The sequence below is a fragment of the Sciurus carolinensis genome, chromosome 1 (genome assembly GCF_902686445.1).
Source record: "Sciurus carolinensis chromosome 1, mSciCar1.2, whole genome shotgun sequence".
NCBI classification, from domain to species: domain Eukaryota; kingdom Metazoa; phylum Chordata; class Mammalia; order Rodentia; family Sciuridae; genus Sciurus; species Sciurus carolinensis.
In genome coordinates this window covers 128,532,531-128,559,708 of record NC_062213.1, presented here as the reverse complement: position 1 = coordinate 128,559,708, position 27,178 = coordinate 128,532,531, and the positions used below count along the sequence as shown (strand labels likewise).

At 33.4% G+C, this 27,178-nt stretch overlaps 1 protein-coding gene across 4 annotated transcripts in view; it reads right to left on the bottom strand.

Moving 5' to 3' along the window:
- Arhgap29 (Rho GTPase activating protein 29) overlaps window positions 1-27,178 on the bottom strand; it is a 73,105-nt gene that overhangs the window by 7,542 nt on the left and 38,385 nt on the right. For all 4 annotated transcript variants that reach the window (XM_047549801.1, XM_047549797.1, XM_047549792.1 and 1 more), the window contains 14 exons: window positions 25,091-25,139; window positions 24,551-24,688; window positions 23,342-23,406; window positions 22,803-22,913; window positions 22,619-22,699; window positions 22,244-22,432; window positions 21,365-21,502; window positions 10,691-10,848; window positions 10,021-10,160; window positions 9,647-9,751; window positions 7,425-7,523; window positions 4,290-4,429; window positions 3,579-3,767; window positions 3,166-3,303 (listed from right to left, as the gene is read on the bottom strand). In XM_047549801.1, the coding sequence (XP_047405757.1) occupies window positions 3,166-3,303; window positions 3,579-3,767; window positions 4,290-4,429; window positions 7,425-7,523; window positions 9,647-9,751; window positions 10,021-10,160; window positions 10,691-10,848; window positions 21,365-21,502; window positions 22,244-22,432; window positions 22,619-22,699; window positions 22,803-22,913; window positions 23,342-23,406; window positions 24,551-24,688; window positions 25,091-25,139 (1,740 nt within the window). The remainder of the gene's footprint in view (window positions 1-3,165; window positions 3,304-3,578; window positions 3,768-4,289; window positions 4,430-7,424; window positions 7,524-9,646; window positions 9,752-10,020; window positions 10,161-10,690; window positions 10,849-21,364; window positions 21,503-22,243; window positions 22,433-22,618; window positions 22,700-22,802; window positions 22,914-23,341; window positions 23,407-24,550; window positions 24,689-25,090; window positions 25,140-27,178) is intronic.

Below are 27,178 nucleotides of genomic sequence, written 5' to 3'. Positions count from 1 at the left end.
GATCTGAAGCAAGTCACTTAACCTCTTGGAGCTTTAGACAAATGAGTAAAATGAAGGTTCTTCTCTAACACTGTTTTAAGAATTAAGCACAGTTTCCCACATGAAAGTCTTGGACATATAAACTTCCTGAAACAGAATGCAAGTTTATAGTACTGGACCCCATTCACCTCCTCTCCTTGACTGGCTAAAAGAGATAAAGGATGACACATTATGAGACTTATAGTCATTCAAAGGTAACAACCTCCAATTCTCAGTTGAGGGGTCTGTAAAATATGATTGAGTTATCAATATTTTCCTGGGCTAACATCGTAGATCCAGCAATTTATACTTAATTTCTTTCCCTTCTGCAACCCCACTAAAATACAATAGGCCCATAAGGACTAGGAAATAGAGAAAACAAAAAGCCAACAATTCACAATTAGAAGAGTAGATGAAGAAATCCTGATTCAGCAGTTCAAAGAAAGTTGACCCCTTGTTACTCAACATGATTTTCAGAATCCTAAAGAGACTGGGACAATCAGTACCAGGTCCTCTGTTCTTGGTGTAGTGTGTGGTGGGCCATCTGAGAAAGGTTAGCTCTATACAGAATCCCGTCTCCACTCCATGTTCTTGAGTAACCCTTTCCCTAAAAATCTGGAAAAATTTTCTCTGGGCAATGTAATACAGAGGTTCTCTGAATGGGGGCGATGCTAAACATAAAGAACAGAGAAGTAACTATCTGAAAATGGGGATTTGTTGGCGGCAAGCACACTGAATGCACAGATCCTGCAGTCGTCTTAACCACCCTGGTTCCCATAGTACTGGCACCATATCTCTAGGCAAGGAAAAAATCAGTCCAAGAGCAGGGACCTAGAGACAAGTAATCAGGCCTATCCCAAACAGCCCACTTAGTTCGCTTTACAGTAAAGTTCAGTTTTTTAAAAACATTTATGTGTTCAAGAGCTTCCAAAGAGATTTCAAGTTCTAACGTAACTAGAGACCAAGAAAGACAAAAATCAAAATGGGTAGAAAAATAACAAATTGAAGGTCTAAAACTATAATGTCAATATGCTGGCCACAAATCATATATGGTGCCAGATTATTGGAAATGCAGCTGATCTAAATTAAGATGTGCTCTAAATGAAAAATAGATACCAGATTTCAAAGATTAAGAGCTCAAATAGTTCATAATTTAAAAATACTAGATATTCAAAATGTTAAATAAAATATTAAAATTAACTTCAGCTTTAAAAAAATTTATGTGTCTATAGAAAATTTAATGCTATATATCAGGATAATATTATATTTCTATAGGAGGTTAGAGGCTAAGTAGAGAAAAGAACCCTTACAAAGAAAATCTACAAATATCCATAGGAAAATAGCATGATATCATCATTTAAAAAAATGTTATCAAAGGAATAGAAAATCAGAATTCTTAAAAATTAAAACGTGATCTCAGGAATGAAGTAATTTACAATAGTCAAGAAGATAAAACTGAGGAAATGTCTTAGAAAGTACTGAAGGAAAAAAGAAGAAGAATAGAGGAAAGGTAAGGCAACTAGAGAACTAGTGTGGGTTATTAAGCATCCAAACAAGAGCTCTAACTAGAAAGGACAGAGAAGATAGGGAGAAAATGGGCAATAAAAATCAAGAAAAATTCCAAGAACTAAAACCAATAATTGACAGAGCTCACGGAGTGCCCAGAATAGTGAATGGAAATATATCCACATCATTATACATCATTGTAAAATGTTAGGATAATGGGGGAAAAAAAGATTCCATTAGCTTTTAAGGGACAAAACAATAGGCACATAACAAGAGTTAGGAATGAAATAAGAAGGACTCGCATTTTGAAGAGAACAAAAAAAAAAACATGCTTTCAAAATTCAGAGGAAAAGAAATTTCTAGTCTACAATACTAAAACTTCCATACTATCTCCACTACTCCATTTCTATTAAGACAGTAGAATAGATATTTATGGATGAATATGGTTTCAAATATTCACCTTGCTTAAGGTCAGACATAACCAAAACAGAATATAACCCCAAAACAAGGAAAACTGAAGAGGTGTTCCATCACAAATGAGGAGAGGAGAGTGATTTCAGGATAATAGCTAATGACCAGATTAAAAAGGATCGGCAAGGGAGCAACAGAGCTCCAGAGAATGACAGATCAGCACTAGTCTCTCTGTTATTATCTCTTCATTTTAACCCAAGGATAGGACGCCAGCTGGGTCTGACCCAAATCTTTTTGCACTTGGTTCATGACAATGTAGTGATTAAGTTCCTGTAACCCCTCTGTAAGCTGTTGCCTAAAGCCACCAAGGCCCCTTACTCCACCCCAGCAGATATGTTTCTGTTTTTGTTTTGACACTCCTGCAAACTGTAGGTATAAGAGTGAGCACAGAAAAAGACATTAATTATAGGACAGCTCACACCCTGACCATATTCCTGCTGGACTTCTAGTACCCATCTTACAGAAAGAGTTATGCCTATGCCCCAAATATGATGAACTTCATGGCCTTGCCTACTGACCTCCCAAAATAGATATTTTAAAACACCACTGAAGGCAAAGCTAGTCTATATAATCTAGACACTGTTCTACCTACTGAATATTCCTAACAGTATGAACACTGGCCTTTATTTATAGTTACATTTATACTTTTAAGTTAGTATTCTAAAACTTTAAACAAAAACTTAAGTGTTATTTATTCCTTTAAATTTAGGAAAATGTTTCTCTTTAACATGGTTAGGAGAGAACTCCAAGGTGCAGTTGGAAGGCTGCAACATGGAAGAGGTACATGGAAATCTTGTACAAGGGATAGTAATATTCTATTTTCTTAAGTGGGGTAATGAGAAATGAATTTTGTTTTATTATTACTGTTCTTTAAACTGTATGTATATTTTATATATATTTTATGATCTGTATATTAATTATTAGAAAAACACCAACACGGGGGGGAATCAGTGGAATGGAGTGAGGAGAAGAAGTGAGGAAGAAAGGGGACTGAATGGAGAGTCAGATTCCATGCATGTATGAAATTGTCAGGACGAACCCAATTACTATGTATAAATGTAAAGCTCTTATAAAAAAAGACATCAATATAGTCTATGCTAATGAAAATATGTGAAATATAAAAAATTTTACTCTTTTTATTTGATGGTAGACTTAAAATAAAAACTTTACCTGTCGAAGGTATAATTTTAAGACCTCACAGATATCATGTGAATTAAATTCTGAAATGTCTACCAAGTGCATTCCATTCTCCAAAGCTTGACACAGTTTTTCAGTTTTTGTTTTGTTTCCACTAACACGATAAATTCCCTTGAATAGAAAAGAAAAAAGGTTGTGCAACATTCTGCTTTAGTTTGAAGGGTTAAATGCAGACATCTAAACATATTTGATGTATCCACATCAATTTTTATTAGTATTTTAGGGAAAAAAAAGTTAAAGTCACATAAATTAACATTTTCCAAATAAATGTGAATAAATTCAGCTGTTACAAACTGAGAGTACTGATTTTCTTGAAGTCTCCTTTTCAATAAAACAAATCACACAGGCATTTTACGTTTTTAGAATTTTAAGAGTTAACAACATACCTGTAAACACAAGGCTCTATTTTCAATCTCTGAGGCACATATTTTGAGTATAAAAGGAATGCCATCTGGCTCCTTTTTTGCAACTTGTGTGAATTCTGCTCCAAATAAGTGTATTTTTCCCAGAAGTTTCTGATGACCACAGATAATGACTAAGTTTTCCAAACATTTTCGATGACAAACAAGGAGACACTACAAGAAAATGATAGTTTAAAACTAATTAACTCACCTTAAAACTACACGCAGCTAAAGCAAACTAATAAAAAATGAGTTAAAAAGTATTATGTGTGGTGTATGAAATACATTTAACAGCAAATCAAAGTATAAAACTATAGACTATAAACTGTGGGACTTAATTAAAAATATATTTGCAGAGCCAGGTGTGATGGTATATGCCTTTATTCAAGCTACATGAGAAGTTGAAGCAGGAAGATCACAAGTTTGAAGCCAGCCCAACTTAGCAAGACCCCCATTTCAAAATACAATTTAAAAAGGAACGGGGTATCATTCAGGGGTAGAGTGCTTGCATGGCATGCATAAGACTCTGAATTCAATTCCCAGTACTACAAACAACAGATTTACGTACATTTATACATGTGTATGTTTATGTCTATTTACACACACATACACCACACACACACCTTCTAATAAGTAAAATCGTAACAAAAAAAGCATAAAAATAAGGGGGCCAATGTGATTCCAAAAAGATCTTACCTCTTCACATTCAACACCTTGGAATACTACAATGCCTTCGCAATCTCTGCATTTTGTGGGGGATCTCAATTTTCGGAACTTGTGAGTGACAGCTGCTTTTGACATCAATGTTTTCTTAAATGCTCCAAGGGAATTGAGTCCTTACAACAGAAATGTTAGTATAGAAGAAGGGTAAGATGACAAAAAAAAAAACAACAAACAAACAAACAAACAAAAACCACAAAAACCACATGATATTGAATTTGGAATAATCTTTTTTTTTAATGTATATATTTTTTAGTTGTTGATGGACCTTTATTTTATTCATTTATTTATATGTGGTGCTGAGAATGGAACCCAGTGCCTCACACATGCTAGGCAAACCCTCTACCTCTGAGTCACAACCCCAGTCCCTGGAATAATCTTTTGACTTTGAGATTATTCATATATTACAAAAAGCTATTATTTTGAGTTTCTAACATGAAAAAGAGCACCCAATTTATATATATCTTATAAAACACACACTTTCATTAAACATTTTATCCATGAGTAAAAATCACCACCAAACCAATAAAATCATTCTAAGATACCATGGCATAATGTTTTCAGAATCAACAAATTTAAGCCAGGCACAATTGTGTACGCCTGTGATCCTAGCAACTCAGGAGACTGAGGAAAATCGCAAGTTTGAGGCCCACCTCAGCAACTTAGTGAGACACTGTCTTGAAATAAAAAATGAAAAAGGCTGAGGATGGCAGCTTAGTGAAAAAGTGCCCTGGGTTCAATCCCCAGGACCAGGGGGGGAAAAATCAGCATATTTATACTTTTATAATATGCCCTTCATAGAGCTGGGAAGTATGTTCATAGGTGGCATATAAATGCTATAAATGCTTCAAAGAGGAAAAAGCTATACAAGGCTAGCACATTAGAGTTATTTAAATAAATAGAAAGGATAAAGCTCTTCTTAATTCATTATAAAATTACAGGTAGTACTAGCTAGTTACAGTTTAATATTATATTGATATTACATTAATGTGGGAAATTATGCCAAGACAAGTATCTGCAGGTATCCAATGTACAAAATTAATTTATTTGAGTCTAATTTGAGTCATTAAGGTAACTGACTTTACTTTTCTATCCTTCCATACCTACAACATTCCCTGTTCTCAAGAAGTACACTTAATCTGCTCTTCCTACTTCATTTCTTATACTCTTTTATTTTTAAATGTAAACAAATGGGGTACAACTTGTTTCTCTGTACATGAAGTACAGGCATACCATTTGTGTAATCATACATTACATAGGGTAATGGTATTTGATTCATTCTGTTATTTTTCCTCCCCCCCACCCCTCTTTTCCCTCTATAAAGTCCCTCCTTCCTCCATCCTTACATCCCTCCCACCCCCATTATGTATCATCATCTGCTTATCAGCGAGATCATTCATCCTTTGGTTTTCTGAGATTGGCTTATCTCACTTAGCATGATATTCTCCAATTTCAACCATTTGCCTGTAAATGCCATAATTTTATTATTTTTTATGGCTAATATTCCATTGTATATATATACCACAGTTTCTTTATCCATTCATCAATTGAAGGGCATCTAGGTTGGTTCCACAATCTGGCTATGGTGAATTGAGCAGCTATGAACGTTGATGTGGCTGTATCTCTGTAGTATGCTGATTTTAAGTCCTTTGGGTATAGGCCAAGGAGTGGGATAGCTGGGTCAAATGGTGGTTCCATTCCAAGTTTTCTAAGGAATCTCCATACTGCTTTCCAGAGTGACCGCACTAATTTTCAGCCCCACCAGCAATGTATGAGTGTACCTTTTTCCCCACATCCTCGCCAACACCTATTGTTGCTTGTATTCTTGATAATCGCCATTCTAATTGGGGTGAGATGGAATCTTAGGGTAGTTTTGATTTGCATTTCTCTTATCACTAGAGATGTTGAACATTTTTTCATATATCTGTTGATTGCTTGTAGATCTTCTGTGAAGTGTCTATCATTTCCTTAGCCCATTTGTTGATTGGGTTATTTGTATTCTTCATGTAGGGTTTTTTGAGTTCTTTATATATTCTGTAAATCAGTGCTCTATCTGAAGTATGAGTGGCAAAGATTTTCTCCCACTCTGTAGGCTCTCTCTTCACATTGCTGATAGAAAGCTTTTTAGTTTGAATCTATTCCAGTTATTGATTCTTGCTTTTATTTCCTGTGCTATGGGAGTCCTGTTAAGGAAGTCTGATCCTAAGCCGACATGTTGAAGATTTGGCTACTTTTTCTTCTATAAGATGAAGGGTCTCTGGTCTGATTCCAAGGTCCTTGATCCATTTTGAGTTGAGTTTTGTGCAGGGTAAGAGATAGGGGTTTAATTTCACTCTGCTGCATATGGATTTCCAGTTTTCCCAGCACCATTTGTTGAAGAGGCTATCTTTTCTCCATTGCATGTTTTTGGCACCTTTGTCTAGTATGAGAATACTGTATGCATTTGGGTCTGTGTCTGTGTTCTCTATTCTGTACCATTGATCTACCTGTCTATTTTGGTGCCAATACCATGCTGTTTTTGTTACTATTGCTTTGTAGTATAGCTGAAGTTCTGGAATTGTGATACCCCTTGCTTCACTCTTCCTGCTAAGGATTGCTTTAGCTATTCTGGGTTTCTTATTCTTCCAGGTGAATTTTTATACTTTTTCTTTAGAAGAAGATTTCTCACACTTTCTCATGCATGCTCCCTTTTAAGTAAGTCACTGTATTGGGTTTAAGAAAGGAGACCATACCTAGTCTGCTATTTTAATATCATGCCAATACATTTTAGATCTACTAATTTTGTTGCTTATTCTTTTTTTTTTGCGGGGGGTGGGGGTGCTGGGAATTGAACCTATGACCTTGTGCATGCTAAGCAAGTACTCTACCACTAAGCTCTTATCCCTAACCCTGCTGCTTATTCTTCCATTTGTATTTTAAACAATTGATTAGTACATTATCAACTAATACTTGAACATAATTACTGGGCTATATTTAAGATCTTGTGTGATGCTTTTGTTTAATACACAGTAATGACTCTTTAAAAAATTATACTATTTTTCTAATATCATGAGGTGCTACTATTTCAACTGGTTTAATGCATTTTTCATTTAGGCAAATACAATACAATACCTGCTTCTGAAGGGGAAGGTGGCTCTCTTTCATCTAAATCATCTGCTGAAGACATGGTTCCACTGGATGGAGTTCGTGGAAGTTTTCGATGAAAGTCTCCTAAAAGAAAATTGTTGACACCGTTATCTGACTATTCATTATAGAATACTAGAAATGGGAAATGACAATATTTTTGGAATTATATAAGTCATACTATTTTATTAGCTTTGATGCAAAAATTTGCTTCCATTCTTATACTCTAGGTCATAGGGAATTCTGATGTTCATTCATGGAAACAAAAGGCATTTAACTAAATTTATCTGACTTTTCCAAATAAATTTAAAGTTTAGGATCATATATTCTTTTAAGAACTTACTGCTAACTTCTGATAGAAAGTATCTGAGGTTGTAAGCTTCACAAAAATAGGTAGTATCTTATATTCATTTTCTATATCTAATATCTGACAGAGTGGCTACCAAAATAGTAAAGTTGTCATTAAATGTTTGTTCAGTTGTAAATAAAGACATACAATACAATCTAAGGCCTTTTAAGATACATAAATATAATTTAAACCCAATAATCCAATAATAAAATTAAATTATGTTATTAGTAAGATAGGAGATAGAAGCCAGGAACAACCACCCAGGGATCTCTAGCCAGGAGCTGAAACCACAAGTTCAAACTATGTCAAAGGACTGCTGTATATATCAAAGCATGTTTGGAAGCAGACTGACTAGCAGAGATTTTCTCTGTTGAAATTATAAATAGGTCTACCACCGAGTAAAGAATTTACTTTAACTCAAGTCTTAATAGTCTTAACTTTCGTTAGTAACACTTTTCATAAATGATTTTAAGTAATATCCTCTTCTCATAAGGGTTTTTCTTCTCAATATGCTTAAAGATGGGTGTCTAGTTTTTGCTTTGAATGTGTTCCCAATGACTGAAAATTCACAAGTTTACCTGGTTCCATTTTAGAACTATTCTAATTATAAAACAGTTCCCTTATATTATTGAACAGAAATTTTTCTGTGTATGAATTGTAGTCTTTGGTCATATTTTTTTCTCACAGTAGCAAACAAAAACTCTATCTCAAATCCCCTTTCATTTCATTCCATGTCATATCCTTAAGTGTCCTCTTTCTTAGGTGAGGCATTCCTCAATCTCACTCATTTATCAGGTTGAAAGAAATTCCAAAATTTTGCCTTCATCACATGACATCTACAAGATCCCAAATGGGTTAGGGTTTGCTCTGGATTGGGTCTTAATTTCTGAATTACAAATATTTAGGCTCCAGCATGTCCCTTAAATAGAGCTAATGGGAAGTGGGAAAGTGATCTACCTACAAACCCTACTGCTTCATGGCAAAAATTCTAACTTTAAATACAAGACATTTATCTGAATGTATAAAACTGTGCAATATGTAAAATACTTTTAAAAATGGCCTTGGAATTTGATGAGGTCAAACTCCACAACACCCCCAAGAGTCTAGAGGAAGGCACATAGCCAGAAAGGACCACAGCGGTCTTTGGTAGAAGAATGGAAGCAGAAGTCTCCTGGGTTTAAATGCTACCTTCTCCAGCTAGCTATAAAACCTATGGCAAATTATCCTCTTTAATATTACTAAGGGGGAGTTGAAAATATGTCCTCTCTGAGGATATTGAGACAATTTATATCATAATATCTTAAAGCACACTTGTAAAAAATTAACAATAATCGATCATAGGCACAAGGGTTGGCATAATGGAATTGTTTATTATAGAAATTACTGCAAAACAATTCAAAAGATAGATAATGATATTCAAGTTCAGAGAATAGAATACAGTAGGAAAAATTAAGGCAACTACTCACATTAATGTAACATGCACACATGCATGAATTAAGTCACAAAAGAATAGTATGAATATATTTGAATAACAACCAGGAAAGGGCAAAACTCCACTACACATAGGTACTAAAAACATTTAAAATATCTACAGCATGATTTTAAAAATGTTCAGAATAATGGTTTATTCTGGTGGGAGATAAGGCAGTGTTCAAGAAGGAGTACCCGGGGGTGTCTAATATATTAATATTGTTAGTGAGGTCTGCTTCATTCTTTTTCTTTAAACTGTACATATACATGTACACTCTCATCTCTATATCTAAGACAGTTCATTATAAAAGTATGGTAGTTATAAATACTCCCCAAATGACTATTTTAATATTTTCATTGATTGCCCTGCTAGACTTAAATATTTATGTACCTGGACTTATAGATTCTGAATCCAAAGATCTAGATTCACTGCTCCCTCCAGTACTCTCAGAGTCACTAACCATCCCAAATGTCCATGATCTTATGAAAGAAGAACCTTTAAGAAAAGAATGTTTAAAGTCAACACTTAGCTAACAGATGGATTTCATAATGTAAAATACTGACATTACATAAAAGGAGACAATTCAAATTTCTTTAACAATGAGCAATTATGGACTTTAAGGCAGGCATTATAATTGTGACTTGATCTCACAGAGTTACAGTATGAAGTCCAATTTTCTAATTCCAGAGCTCCAGTTCATTTAATAAATCAAACGAACAATCTGCTCCTTCATAAACCTGTATTCTCTTCAGCATGAAAAGTACCTGTTAGGTCTGCACTGTTAGAGCATCTGTCCTCTTCAATTTTATTACAACTGTCAGGAAGGCGCACAACATCCTCTAAAGAGTCAGCAGGGCCATATCTAGATGTCTGGGAACTACTCGTTAATGGTTTATTTACATTCCTAAGAAAAAGCAAATAAAGCTCAGCACTAACAATAAATCTACTTTATACCATGTTCAGAAAAATGTATTAATTTAATAAATGTGGAGTAATTAACTAAATATCATGAACAAACTAACATGGTTCAGCTTCTTGAAGGAGATATGGATAAAACTTACATTTGCACAGCTGAAACACAGATAGGAATAGCAACGGTATAGTCAATAATTCGTGTCATGGTTATGACTTTACTAGTATCACCTCAGTGGAAAATGTACGTTAAATTTTATGGACATTCAAAATGTGTATGACTATCATTTGTCATTAAGTCTCACAGTACTGAGTTCTGTGTCAAAATGGAAAAATTTTACTCTCAAGTGAGTTACACCTATTCACTGCATGGACTTACTAAGAAACCACAAAATAATACAAAAAAAATTCAGAAATTTTTAAAGTTAATTATATCAATTTTAGAATAGATACCTCTTTATACCAGACACAAACTTAGTAAATGTTTTATTTCTAGAAATTCATCTATATATTAATTCTTACCCATCAACTTTTTCTTCTTCAGTTGAATTTGTAGCCTTCACAAATTCACTGTACTCTTGGCCTGGATCATAAAGTTTGGCATTATCAGAGAGAGACTGTAAACTGTTTGCAAAGGAGGCAGCCTGCAGGTGCTGCATTTGAAAGAGGTTAACTGTTACCTGTAGTCAGAGACAAAAGGCAGAAACAACTCATTATATACAGAATGCTTTATAAATAAATGTACACTGATTTCAATGAATGCACCAATAAAAGGACACACAAGTGAAATACCACTGCATGCACGCTATATTGGCCAATATTATGAAAGATAAAGATTATTAATAAAAAGGCAGTTTTAATCTAATATCTAGGAGTGATCATTTCCTACAAAACTGTTTTTAAAGTATAAAGTTAAAAAAATACAACCCATGTCCCTGACAGTTCATGATTTGAGGATCCGTAGCTCTGTACCCTGATGGTCTGACCACACTCCCTAAAATTACTTGCATGACCATGAAGAATTTATTTATAACCAGTGATTTGAAAAATATTAACATTCCAATGAATCACCTGGGAGATCTTGTTCAAGTCCAAAGTCTGGATTTAAAACCCAAGATTCTTATTTTTAGAGGAAAAGACCTTATTTTTAGAGGAAAGGCTTTCTAGAATTTGTTTCGGCATCAGTTAAAAAGGAGATAAAAACAATTATATTTTATCCAATATGATTATGTGCAAATTAAATAATGTAGACAAACAGCTTAATACACTAGCATGTAAAGACTAAATCTTAAATATTATTAATTATAGTTTAAGGGGAAGGGGACTTGTCAAAGGTAAATGGTTAGCCTAAATGACTTAGAAGATAATTTCAAATCTTGGGATTTTTACAATTCTATTCAATTATTTTATAATTCTGTAAGCTATAACATTAATTAATCAAAATCTATTAAATGAATAAAACATAGAATGTAGCAAATAAACTACAATTCGAGGTACATTTTCCTTGACCCCACCCCAATCACATTTTCCAGTCTATGCTTGGCCCCTACTCAAAAACAGCTTTAGTCCTAGAAGTATAAACAGGGTGTGCACAGAAAGAACTCCAAGAGAGGTCTGCTCTGGACCAAGGCACAAAAAAGGATGTGGGGTAGGAGACGTGACTAAAAGAGTAGGTGATAATCCTGGTTTCTTTGGTGTGTTTGTTTCTTCTCCTGCCCCAGTGCCCGAACAAGCACAAATCTATAAGATGCAATCCTGTGGCAGCAGGCAATGGCGATAGAACAGTTATCTAAACTTTGAAGGAAATCCTTTATGACCAGATGAATTGTGCTCCTGTGAATGAGTGGATTTGAAATTCTTCTTGTTTTTCTTTATTTTCCCCTTACTTAATGACCGAGAATTGATGCCCCTGGCTCCCTGGAAGGCAGCAGAGTAGGCACCAATAAGTTTTAGTTTCCCAGTCAGAAGACTAGGAAGGGAGGCACACAGGAGCTGGAGAATGAACTGAATTCTGTTAAACTTAAAAAAAAAAAAATCAATATTCAATGCAGGTTATAAACAAGACTAAAAGTCACAGAAAGTAATATTGTAAACAAGTCAGATATCATCTAATGCTACTTGTCACACGAAGAATGAGGACAATCTCAACAAGAGAAAACGACAGTGAACAGACATGAATGCTGAGATGACTCAGTTGGTAGAATTATCAGATGAAGACTCTAAAGCAGTTATTATAACATGTTCAAGAAGTAAGGACAATTAACCTTGAAATATGAACACACAGAAGTCTTAGCAGAGAAATAGAAGACCCAAAAAATGAAACAAAAGGTAATTTTCCTACTAAAAATAAAATTTCCAAAACAAAAAATTTACTAAAGGATTGAATAGAAAATTGAAGTCAGTGAACCTGAAGACAGATCACAGGACAATAAAGATGCCCCTCAACTTATGATAAAGTCACATCCTGATAAATTCACACTAAACTGAAAATGTATTTAACACCCACTGTAAAGTTGAAAAATCTTAGGCAGATCCATAAGAAGTCAGGAACTGTTTGTAAAAACAATTAAGGGAAAAAAGATTGGGGAAAAAAATAGGATCATCCAGACCTGTGAGAGCATTTGAGTTACCTGAGTCTTAGAGTGGAGAAAGAAAGTGCTACAAACAAAAATATTTGAAAAAAATAATAGCTAAAATCTTGTCAAAATTTGCAAAGATCAAATATATAGATTCAAAATATTCAGTGAATCCCAAAAAGGAAAAACTCAGCAAAATTCACGCAGAGATGTATCTCAGCCAAACTACTGAAAATCAAACACAAAGAAAATCAAACCTTGGAAGCAACCAAAGAAAAGCAACACATACAATGATGATGATGATGCAAATGATTATGGATTTCTTGTGAGAAACCATGGAGGCCAGAAAGCAGTAGAACAACATTTTTAAAGTGATGCGAGGGAAAAAAAAAATCAACTGAATTGTGTACTGAGAACTCTATATACAGTGAAAATGTTCTTTGGAATTAAGGATGAAAAAAAGATATTCTTAGATGATGGGTAAGGGTAATTAAGAAAAACTGTGGCCAGCAGAATTGCTATAAAATAAATGGTAAGGGAAGTTTACAGAAGAAAAACGTTACCAGCGGGAAGATGAAACTACAGGAATGAAAGGAAAATAAAACAGAAATGGAAATATGTGGGCAAATATACTATTTTCCTTCTCTCCTTTATAATACATATGACTTTTAGGTAAAAATTTTAAGATGGCCTTGGTGAGAGATCTTTAATGTATAAACACATACCAACCATGATCCTCAATGGTTAAGGGAACTTGTATAGTGGCAAGGTTTCTACATTCTACTTGAAGTGGTAAAATATTAGTTTTAAGTGAACTGAAAAATTAAATACAGTTATTCCTCAGTATCCAACTGGGATGGTTTTAGGATACCCCTCGGATACCCAAATTTCAGATGTTCAAGTCCCTTATATAAAAATGGCATAGTATTTTCACATGCATATTCTCCCAAATAAATAATTTCTAGATTACTTACAATATCTAAGAGAATGCAAATACTATATAAATGGTTGTTATATTGTTTAGAGAAAAATAAAAAGGAAAAATCTGTTCATGTTCTACAGTACAGATGTGATTTTTTGTTTTTTTGCTGAATCCACAGATGTGGAATCCATGTATACAGAGGATCAACTGTTTTATATATATGTACATACAAATACTGCAATTCCCAGTACGAACAACTAATATATGTATGTTTACAATGAGATATAATAAAAACCCAGTATGTAAAATAGAGAAAATGTAGGTGAGTATTTTAAAGTAAAATGTAATTCTGATAAAATATTAAATTAAATATATAATAGACAATATAATTCCAGAAAATTATCAATTCAACCAAAAGAAGACAGCAAAAGGGAAACAGATAAAGGAAATATAAGGTATAAACAGGAAAGAAATAAAACACAATTACATCTGAACATAGATTTACATTAAATATAAGTGGACTAAACACTTTAAGACAAAGTATATTCTAAGTTAAAAACTTACTTTAAATACAATGATGGGGCTGGGGAGAAGCTCAGTTGGTAAAGTGCTTGCCTTGCAAGCACAAGGCCCTGGGTTCGATCCCCAGCACCAAAAAAAAAATACAATGATAAAGTTAAAATAAAAAAAATGGAAAAAAGATATACCATGTTCAAAATAAAACTGAAATAACTATCAATATTACATAAGTTAGTCTAAGAAGCAAGGAAATTTATCAGGATAAGAAGAGACATTTCATAAATTATAAAAGGATAAATTTATCAAGATCATATAACAATTGTTCATGTGGTTGGGCACAACTGTAATTCTAGTGGCTCAGGAGGCTGAGGCAGTAGGACCCAAGTTCAAAGCCAGCCTCAGCAAAAGCGAGGCACTAAGCAACTTAGTGAGACCCTGCCTGTCTCTAAATAAAATACAAAACAGGGCTGGGGATGTGGCTCAGTGGAGTTTAATCCCCAGTACCCCTCCCCGCAAAATAATAATTGTTAATGTGGAAGTAACTAACAACAGAACTCAAAGACTGAAGGAACTAAAAATACATAATGTTAGAGTCTTCAAACGCTTTTCTCAGCAATTGATGGACACATTTAAAAATAATCAAAATATACAACAAATAAGTTACACTATAATCCAAGAGGAACTAATATTCATGAAACACTCCAATGAACAGCAGAGCACACATTCTTTTCAAGGACACATATGGAATATTCATTATTGATCTTTTCAAAGAAACAGCTTTTAGTTCCACTGATCTTTATTTTCCTTTTTTCAGTTTTATTGATATCTCTGCCTTTCATTCTGTTTGTTCTTGACTCAATCCTGAGTCATACAACAAACCAAATTTAAAAGAACTGAAATCATGCAAAGTATTTCTCTCACCATAATGAAATTAAATTGGAAATCAATATCAGGAAAACATCTAGAAAAATCCTCAACTACTTGGAAAATTAAACAAATTTTACATTATCCCTATATTAAAAATGAAGTCTCAAGGGAAATTAGAAAATATTTTGAATTATACAAAAATGAAACTACATTTTAAATTTGGTGAGATTCAGTTAAACAATAATATAGGGAAATTTAAAGCATTAAATATTTTTACTAGAAAAGCAGGAAGGTCTCAATAAACAATGTGAGCACCTACCTTTAAGAAATTTGGGGGGGAAAAAAAAAAAAAACCACAAGACAAAACAAACCCAAATCAAACAGAAATAAAGAACAAAAAGCAGGAATCAATAAAAGTGGAAAAAGAAAAATCAATGCAAATAAAAATTGTTTTTAAAACAAATTGTTTTTGAAAATATAAATAAAATTTATAAACTAGGAGCCAGATTGATCAGAGAGAAAAACTGCCAGTGCAAGGGAGGGGAGATGAAGAAGAGTGGATACAAAAGATCTACATCAGAAACAAAAGAGGAAAAAAATCACTACAACCTACAGAGACATTAAGAAGATAAGGGAAAACTACAGATAACCCTATGAACATAAATTCAACAATTTAAGATGATAAGGCCCTACTCCACCTAAGTCACAAACTACCAAAATTTACCTAAGAAAAATAATTAACTTGAATAGGACTTTATCAAAAGAAGTTGAATATGTAGTAAAAAATCTGCTAAAAAAGAAAATCTCAAGCCCAGATACTTTCACCAGGGAATGCTACCAAACATTTAAAGAAAAATACAAATTTAATACAAACTCTTCTAGAAAACTGAATAGGAAGGAATACTTCCCAAACCATTTTATGAAACAGGAATTACCCTAAAACCAAAACCAACAAAAAAGGAAAACAATGCACCTCAGATAGAGCATTAATCTCCAGGATATATATAAAGAACTCAAAAAACTTAACACCCAAACAACAAATAACCCAGTCAATAAATGGGCTAAGGAACTGAACAGATACTTCACAGAAGGAATACAATCGACTGACAAATATATGAAAAAATGTTCAACGTCTCCAGCAAATTAGAGAAATGCAAATTAAAACTAAGATTTCATCTTACTTGTCAGAATGGCAATTACCAAGAATACAAGCAACAATAAGTTGGTGAGGATATGGGGGAAAAGGTACACTCATACACTGTTGGTGGGATTGCACACTGCCGCAACCATTATAGAAATCAGGTGGAGATTCCTCAGAAAACTTGGAATGGAACCACCATTTGACCCAGCTATCCCACACCCCAGTTTATGTCTGCTACAGTGAGGCAGCCATATCAATGTTTATAGCAGCTCAACTCATAACAGCTAAACTATGGAAATCTAGATGCTCTTCAACAGATGACTGGGTAAAGAACATGTGAGATATACACATACACACACACACACACACACACACACACACACACATGTGCAATGGAATATTACTCAGCCTGGAAGAAGAATGAAATCATGGCATTTTGTAGGTAAATGATTGATGGAGATGGAAAATATGTTAAGTGAAATAAGCAATTCCAAAAAACCAACAGCTGAATATTTTCTCTAACATGCAGATGCTAATTCACAATAAGGGGAGGGGCTAGGGAAGAACGGTTACTTTGGATTAGGCAGAGGGGAGTGAAGGGAGGGGAGGGGTAAGGAAGTAGGAAGAATAGTAGAATGAATTGGACATTACTACCCTATGTGCATACATGACTACACGACCAATGTGATTCTACATCATGCACAACCAGAAGAATGAGAAGTTATACTGCATTTATATATGATGTGTCAAAGTGCATTCTGTCATGTATAACTAATCAGAACAAATTAAAAAAAGAAAAAGAAAAAAAGATATACCAATTCTTTTAATAAGAATATCTTTTCATATAACAAGATATTAGCAAACTGAATCCAGCTACATAAGAGACACAATATATCATAAACAAGAGGAGCGGGCTTATCTCAAGAATGCAAGGTCAGTTCAACATTCAAATATCAATTTAATTCACATTAATAGGCTAAAGAAGATAGACCACATGGTTACATCAAATGATATAGAAAAACATTTTATAAATTCCAATATTTATTCATGATAAAACTCAGCAAACTGGCAAAAAGAGCAATTCCTTAATCAGATTGAAGGGTATCTTCAAATATCTTACAGGTATCATTGTATTAATGGTGACAGACTTAATGTTTTCCCCCTAAAGAAGAATAAGACAAGGATGTCATCTCTTACCCTCTTATTCAACAGGGAGCCCCATCTAGTGCATCTAGTGCAATAAGAATAACAAAAAACAAAAAACTGGAAAGGAAGATATAAAACTGTTCTTTGAAGATTACATGATTTTCTATGTAGAAAGCCCCAAGAATCTAAACAAGCTCCTAAAACAAGTGAGTTTATCAAGGTTGTAAGAAATACGATTAATATAAAGAAATTAACAATTTCCAAATATAGTTATAAGTTAAACAACTGGAATTTGCAAGTGTATGTATACACAAATCATTCACAAATAAGGTTTAAATGTAACAAAATCTGAAAAAGATTTATATGTTGAAAACTACAAAATGCTGATTTTATATCAATAATCTAAATAAATAGAAAAATATACAGCATTCATGGATTAAAAAAACTTATAGAAGATGCTACATATACAATCAATTCTCCATAATATCATCTAAGAATTAACAGAACTTCAATAAAAATGTTAGCAAGATTTTTTTGTAGATAAACACAAATTGATTCTAACATTTTCATGGAAAGTTAAAGGATTTTAAACACATAAACAATCCTGAAAAAGAAGAAAGTCGTAAGACTCAAATTACCTGGTTTTAAGATTTTGTATAAAGCAACTGAGTCAAGATATTGGGGTTTTAGCAAAAGGATAAACAAATACATTAATGGATTAAAGCGGAGAATCTAGAAACAGACACAAATATAGTCAAGTGATTTTTTTTAAAAAAGATGCAAAGGCAATTTAAAGAAAATGGTACAGTGTTTTCAACTAATGGTATCAGAACAAGTGGACATCTATATTAACCATGTTTTTTATTTTCTGTATTATATGCTATCTTGATGTTTTTTAAAAAAGAATGCTGTCATGTACAACCAGAGAAATGAAAAGTTGAGCTCCATTTGTGTACTATGATTCGAAATGCATTCTGCTGTCATGTATAACTAATTAAAACAAATAATTAAAAAAAAAAAAAAAAAAAAAGAATGCTGGCCAGGAAGAGACTGCCTCTTCTTGGGTTAGGCAACTCTTTAAAAAGCCAAGGGTTCTGCTGGGATCACATACTTCATATGCAAACCAACAAGTCCCAAGTCTGTAGCCCCAATCGATTCCCAATCTAACTCTTTTATCAAGTCAACTATTTCCTCCAACCCGGTATCATCCCAAAGCCAGGTACCAAGCAACCAGAGACTATCCCTGTGTCCCAAAGCCACCTGAATTATTCAAACTAGACAATTCTAAACTGTTACTTTTCCCACTTTGCCTTTCCTGAGGAAACCCCAATACTCAACTCAGCTTTCCTTTCACTCCCAATCTGTCTGCCAAACCTGCCATGACAATTCCCCTTCTGTCAGAAAATGTAAGCAATAAATTCTTCTATCAATTGCAATGACCTCTCTGTTTGTACTTAGTCATTTCCATAAATTGAAATTCCACAGGTATAATTTTTTTAAAAAATATTTAACCTTTATTTATTTATTTATTTATTTATATGTGGTGCTGAGAATGGAGCCCAGTGCCTCACACATGCCAGGCAAGTGCTCTACTGCTGAGTCACAACCCCAACCCACTGGTATAATTTTAATATAACATTTATATGCTAAAAACCAAGCTTTAATCTATAACTCTTATGAAAATCAAAAGGAGATCAGTAGAGTAGAGAAAAGGGACAAGGGGAAGAGAAGGGAAGAGGTAATTACTGGGGAATGATACTGCCAAATTATTTTGTTACATTGTATGCATGTATGAATAAGCAATCACAAATCCCACCATATGTACAATTATAATGCTCCAAAAAAAAAAAAAAAAAAGGAAAAGAGTAGCTCAAAATGGATCAAATATCTAAATGTAAAATTACACAATTTTGTCAGGCACTATGTTGCATGCCTGTAATCCCAGCAACTAAGGAGGCTCAAGATAGGAAGAGCCTTGCAAGTTTGAGGCTAGTCTTGGTAACTTAGTGAGACCCTGTTTCAAAAGAAAAGGACTGGGGATGTATGCAGCTCAGTGGTAAAGAGCCCCTGGGTTCAATCCCAAGTTAAAAGAAAAAAAAAAAAAAAACTATAAAACTTTTAGGGGAAAACTTTGTGACGTTGGGTTAGATGAAGTATCCTTATCCTTAGATATAACACCAAAAACATGACCCATAAAAGAAGAAACAAATAAGCTAGACTCCATCAAAATCAAAACCTTTTGCTCTCTAAAAGACATTGCTAAAAGTATAAAAAGAAAAGCTGTGAATGGGAGAAACTACAAGCAAGCTCAACAATAAGAAAACAAACAACTCAATAAAAAATTAAAGACAGGCAAAATACAGATTACAAATAAGTCCTTTAAAATTTTTCAATATCACTAGTCATTCTGGAAACACAAATTGAAGCCACAATTAGATAACACTACCCATCTATTAGAACAGATAAAATTTAAAAACAAGAAGTGACAAATGTCAAGGACAGAATAACTGGAATTCTCATGCACCACTGATTATACCACTCTGGAAAACATTTTGGCATTTTCTTATTAAGTTAAACATACATTTAGTATACCAACTGGTAAACGCACTCCTAGGTTACTTAAAATTATGAAAACATATTCAACAAAAGCCTGTAAACAAATATTCCTGTAGCTCTATTCATAATTACCCCAAACTATAAGCAACACAGATGCCCAACTGGTAAATAGATAAACACTCTGATATAGTCATATAATGGGCTACTATTCAACAATACAAAGAAATGAACTGTTGATCATGCATAACGTTGATGAATTTCAAAGGCATTAGTCTGTGTAAAAGAAGCTTGTCTCAAAAGGTTACCTACCATATGATTATATTTATATGATATTCTGGAAAAGATCTAAGTAATGGGATGGAGAACCCAACAGTACTTGCCAGGGGTTAGGGCAAGATGGTGAGTTTGACTACAAAGGTGTAGCATTTAAGAACTTTTTTGTGTGTGGCACTGGGGATTGAACCCACCAGGGTCTTGCACATGCTAGGCAGATATTCTACCACTGAGCTACATACTTTCTGAGCCCACTTATTTTGAGATAGGTTCTCATTAAGTTGCCCAGGCTGGCCTTGAGCTTAGAGATCCTCCTGCCTCAGTCTTCCAAGTAAGCTGGGATGGCAAGTGTGTGTCACTACACCTGCAGAAACAGTATATATATGTGTGTGTATGTGTGTGTGTGTGTGTGTGTGTGTGTGTGTGTGTGTGTACTTTTTTTTTTAAATGGGGATTGAATCCAGAAGTGCTTTACCACTGAGCTACATCACCTGCTGTTTTATTTTGACACAGGGTCTCACTAAGTTTGTTAGGGCCTCACTAAGTTGCCCAGGCTGGCCTTGAACTTGCTAGCCTTCTGCCTCAGCCTCTTGAGTCACTTGGAGTATAGGCATGCACTACTGTGCGCCCAGCAAAAGAACACCTTTGAAGTGATGAAATTGTTCCAAATCTTGACTGTGGTGAGGGTTACACAAATTTATATGTGTGTTAAACCTTATAAACTATACACCAAGAAGGTTGTAGATATATAAATATTTTACAACAAAACATGTTAAAGAGGTAATGAAAACACATGCAAGATGAATGCTTTGTCTTCAAATACATCACTGGGTTCATTTTAATATTTAGTTTATTCAAATTCTGAAGAATAGATCTCTCTTTTGTCAAAGAACTGACAGAAGTTGTAGGATCAAATCAAATTTATCAACCAAGGCAAAAAGACAGTGGCTAGAGGCAATTTCCAACTTTCACAGTTTGGTTTTAACTAAGCAAATCATGAATATAGGGGACATAGAGGGAGACAGATCAAAAATAAACTATGTCACTACTGAAAACTGAGTCAATTTTCAAACATGTTCTATTGCTCTCAGAAGTTACATCTCATAAGAATCAACTTATCAGGCATCCCTCTCTCTTCTGCAGATAAGATTTTATTTTCCCCTCTTGCCTTCAAATATACTGAAGAAATCACTTACAGCTTTAAGGGTAAGATCACACTGGAAAACAAGTGTCCTTAGTTGTGTTAAAATTTCTTTTTTGGTATTTTCTAGATCATTTCGTCTTTCTTCAACATTTGTTACACAAACTTTGTAGAGTTCATTTGCTTCTTCTACCTTTAGGAATATCACAGAAAATAAAATACTGATCACTAGAATTTATATTTTAAAATAATACTTATTGTAGAAAAGCTGAATGATAATAAAAGAAAAGTTTTATTCATGAAAATTTTGATATAGTCTACTTATATTTCAAATAGAATTCTTCTAAATATAACACAGAAATTCTGGTCAGTGATTCAAATGTATTTGGCTTTAATGAATAGTCAAGCACAATTTACAATTAGTATATTGTCTGTCTATAAAGTGTTCACTTCTATTTAAAGTAGCCTTTTCTATTTATATTTACTGTTTATTTCACAGAATTTGTTTATCAACTATATTTCATAAATAATACAAAATTTTAGTCTATCCTTGCTAGCAGGTGCTGAAATTAGCACACATACAAAATATATGTTTGCCTAAAAGGTGAACTTTCTGAAAAATCAAGTAAAAAATATTAAACTACTAAGCTTTAAGAGACTTCTTTCACAAACAAAACCCCAATCCTTAAGTCTTTTAGCATAGTCATTCTCAAAGTGTAGCTCTCTACACCAACAGTAGCAGCATCACCCGGGAACTTGTTAGAAATATGTTGTTTGGGTCTCACCCTTGACCTACTCAATCCTCAGCTCTGAGGTGGGTCCAGCAGGCTGCTTGAATAAGCCTCCTACATGTTCCTAACACATATTACAAGTTTAAAAAACAAACCCTTTACAGATTATTGCTAATTCAACTTTCAAATAACAAAAAAATTACTTTTTGAAGAGCTTCCTCTTCCAACCTTCGCTTTTTTTCTAGTTGTTTGTTGAGATTTTTTGCTAATCCACCACTTGAGTACTGATGCTCCTCCTCTGCACGAAACATGGAAGATTTTGCTTTTTCATATTCATCTTGACGTTGCATGCATAACAATTTTGCCTTTTTGAGAGCAGTTTCTGTTTCAAGCTATTCAGAAAAGGGTATATTAAACATAGAATTTTAAAGAAACCCTACTATACAAGTTTCTTTAGCATATTTAGCAGATAGTTAAGTAGCATTTTAGAAAAACTAGAGTAAGGTAGATGGTTATACAATACAGATGATTTTTAGATGTTCACAAACAGGTACATGAAACTCTAATATAATACTAACCATTTTATTTTGTTCCTGTTTCCAAAGTTCTTTTATTTCTTTCCTTTGTTTTTCCATTTCATTTTTCCTCCCCAGAAGAGGCTATCAAGGATATTTCAAAAAAAGAAAAAGAAAAAAGTTGTTTTCTAAAGGTATATTGCTGTTAAAAAAAAAATTGTGCATAATATAAATAAATAAATTTTACCTGTACAAATTTGTTGGCTTGGAGAGCTGCAATTGTTTGTTGTAAAAGGTGACTATTTTTTATGTCATTGAGGAGAGCACTGGTAAATAGAGACTGTAGCGGCATAAATTCCTACAATTAAAAATTAACAAGTAAATTTTACAATAGAAATGGCACTAGAATACCAGATGCACATACTATTTTTCAAAAAAAGAAACTTTAAGTTTAGATTTTTTTCTAATCTAAAATAATAATAATAATAATTAGAAAAATGACTTTGTGGACATGACAGGAAAAAAACTGTTAATTATATTTATAAATTAGAAAATTAGCAGCTATCACAATAATTAATATTTTTATAATATTGTGAATTTCCTAGTTTTTTTCTCCATAATGAATAGTCATATAAATTTAAAAGGATTTTATTTTATCAATAAGAAGATTGGCAATTAAATTCGTTCCTCAAGTAACTGAAATTTTCTGATTTTACAAGGCACTATCTGGGAGCTCATTTGACTAGTTTCTTGTAATAGAACCCTAGAAATTCACAGAACACTTACCTGCAGTCCAATGTTAGCTCTAGTTGCCTCTGCCAACTTTACAATATTTCTGGTGGACTCCAATTCTGAAAAGATTAAAGACAGTATCAGAAGGCAAAATTAACTTATTTCTCCCTCCATACTCTTACTCATAATTCTCCAATTGAAAAGTGATTACAATCTGGGAATAGTGGTGTGTGCCTGTAATCCCAGCAGCTCCAGAGGCTGAGGTGGGAGGCTGAGGCAGGAGGACTGCCAAATTCAAAGCCAGCCTCAGTAATTTAGCAAGGTCCTAAGCAACTTAGCAAAATCCTATCTTAAAAAATAAAAAGGGGCTGGGAATGTGGCTCAGTGGTTGAGTACCTCTGGGTTCAATCCCTGGTGCCAAAAAAAGAAAAGATAGGAAAAAAGTGATTTACACATATTAGTGTGCATCTTGATAAAATGTAGTAATTCTTAATCTTCAGTGTTCATCAGAATTAGCTGGAAAAATTTTTCAAAACACACTTGACTTCACCTCTCAGAAATAGAGAGGCCTTTGTATTGCCCCTTTCTAAGGCTATTCAAGTGATTTTAATTAGCATTCCCTATTAAAAACAAATAATACAGTAGAAAGCACAGGCTTTGCTAGAGTCTATTTTCTTCCAGTTATGCTATATGACCTTAAGCAAATCTGCTACATGACCTTAGAAAAATCATTTGTTCGTCTTAGCTGTAAATGGGGCGAAGAATTCTTATCTTACTTCCCAAGGTTTTGTAGGAATAAATGAGATAATGTATATGAAAATATTTTTTCAATTGTAAAACTCTACGCTAATATTTCTTCAAGCTGGCAACATAGCTCAATTGTGGTAGAGTATAGTGTGCTTGCCTAGCCCACATGATGTGCTGGGCTCAATCCCCAGCACATCATGGGCAGGGGTGTTTCTTCTAACCTTTCACTGCCTTCTGCTTAAACATCTATTGTTGCTTTTATCTCCTTTTAATATATTATCTGATTTTCTTTCTTTTCCCCCATTAGAATATGACTTCTAGATATAGTGGCTGACTCATAGTAAATGTTCAATAGATATATCTAGTATAAGAAATATGTTTCAATAAGAGAAAATGAAAAATTACTTTATGTACTACAATGAAACAACTAATTTAGAATCATAATTCTTATAAGTCTACAGAAAATGAATCATAAACAATTTAGTTCTTAATCAGATGCTCCAAAGGACAACTCACCCAGGTTAAGCTTTTTTTCAACCCATGACACTATGTTCTTTGTATATTTTGACCATGTTTTAGCATATGACAAGGCCAATTCAATAGAGTCAGTGTTTCTTAACAGCACACTGTCTAATTCTATAGGAGAAAAATTTCCTGAAAATAAAAATATCAGAGTAAGTATTTGTTAAATATAGTCTATAATAATTTTAAACAAACCAGCATTGAGACAAATTTATAATAAAAGGGTACAATTTAAACATAAAATGGCTTCAAATTATAATATATTTTTATCTTAATATGTATTTCTATTATTCAAGTTACAAGCCTTATATTCTTGATCGGTCTACATCATCAAATTATTTATCTACTCAACTGGGTTTTTCCTTTGAAGTTTTAGACATAACATAACATAACACTTTATAACTCATTTTGCCATAAGAATGAGTACACTATGCACACCAGGTTACTAAGAAAGAAGAGATTAAGTAATCCAAAATACTAACTGAAAGAAACTACAAAATGTTTGACAAAAGTCGTAAGTACACTGAGTATTACCTTTTTCATTGGATGACTCCACTGAGTCCACAGAAATGTTTTCAAAAGACTTTACAACATGGAAGAAAACAAATTTAGTATTAGTGCAAAAGACAACAAATCTCTGCTTCAGAAATTTTTTATCCCAATTTGTTATTTTGACATAATTCCTGCTAAAGAATTTCAAGTATTTAAAACTCAAAGAACCTAAGAAGTCTGTTTAAATACCTGAACACTTTCTAAGAATTATATGCCTTTTTACCAAAGCAGTTCTCAAGATTCAAGAATGAACAATCTCACTGTTTACTAACAGCATTAAGTTAACATGAATGAATCTATGCAAAATTTTAAATTCTGCATATCCCCAAAATATTAGTCAGGAAGTTAAAGAAGTGATCTAAATAGATTGGTATCTAAATAGAAGATAAAGATCTGTCTTGTCCAGCCATCTTTTACCATTTTATTATATGATAAGTCATGTCCTTGAAAGTTTATTGGACAGTTTAGCACAGAACTTTCTGTAAAAACACAAATGTTTTATATATGTAATATCCTATATGATAGCTATTAACTACATTGTAGTTACCTACTTGAACATTTTAAAAGTATCTAATATGACTAAAAAGCAAATTTTTACTTTTATTCAACTATTAGTTAAATTTAAAGAAGTAGATGTGAGTAGTGGCTACCATATTAGTCCAGGGCTAGAAAACAACTCTACCACTGTTAAATCCTAAACAAATTTGATGTACTTGGTTGGGCAATATAAGGTATGTAGGGATTCAATGCAAAAGGGATCAAAAAGACCTGGGTCTCGGGTCCAGCTCTATTATTCACTGTATGACATGGGGTTATACATAATAAACTCACCTAATTTTAGTTTGCCCTTCTGTAAAAAGGGGATAAGAACACTATATCCATAGGCTGTTTTAAGAATTAAGATGATATAATGTTTTTAGCACAGTAGAGGGTACATAGTAAGCACTATTAAAATGAATTGCAGCATTATTTTTAAAGTGTATTTTTCAAAAACCTCCAAAGTAATTTTATTATTAGAATTATATCATGAGCTTTTAATCTTAAGCTCTAGGGAAAACTAAAACTTCAAAAAAAGGAAAAATAAGGTGTAAAATTTTTAAAAAGGGGAAAAGTATTTTCCTATTAAAAGTCAGTGTAGTATGTATTCACAATAGAGACCCAGGAATAGGAAATATGATTCATACCTAGAATTTAAATTGTTCAGAATCCTGCTACACACATAAAATGTCTTATCTTCTGAAGAATCAGTAACAATTTTAAAAGGTAAAATTGAGGAAGAAACATGAAAAACAGTAAAATATTTGACAATTTTAAGACTCTTCCTTATTCTCCTTCATCAAGAGAAGTTTAGAAACAGTCCTAATCATTTTTGCAATGTTATAATACATATACCAAAAGCCTTAAGCATTCATGTTCATATTTTGTATCATTTTAAGAAAGATCTTAAAGTTTCTTTTGTGTGTGGATTGGAGGTACCAGGAATTGTATCTTGGGTACTTAACCACTGAGATATGTCACCAGCCCTTTTTATTTTTTTATTTTATTTTATTTTTGGTACTAAGGATTGAACTCAGGGGCACTTAACCACTGAGTCACATCCCTAGCACTTTTTTGTCTTATATTTAGAGACAGGGTCTCACTGAGTTTCTTAGGGTCTTGATAAGTTGTTGAGGCTGGTTTTGACTCTCAAGCCACTGGGATTCCAGGCGTGCACCACTGCACCCAGCAGCCCTTTTTATTTTATTTTTTTATTTTGAGACAGGGTCTTGCTAAATTGCTGAGGCTGGCTTTGAACTTAGGCTCCTCCTGCCTCAGGCTCCTGAATTGCTGGAATTACAGGCATGCACTACAGCACCAGCTTAAGTTTTTATATTATTTTGATATAATACAAGTACCTGGCACATTTGTTGAAATCCTTTTTGTATCTGATCTTTTTTTATTTTTTTTTATTTATTTATTTGTGTGTGTGTGTGTGTGTGTGTGTGTGTGTTTTAGTACCAGGGATTAAACCCAGGGGCACTTAACCACTGAGCCACAACTCCAGTCCGCCTTTTTTTCATTTTGAGACAG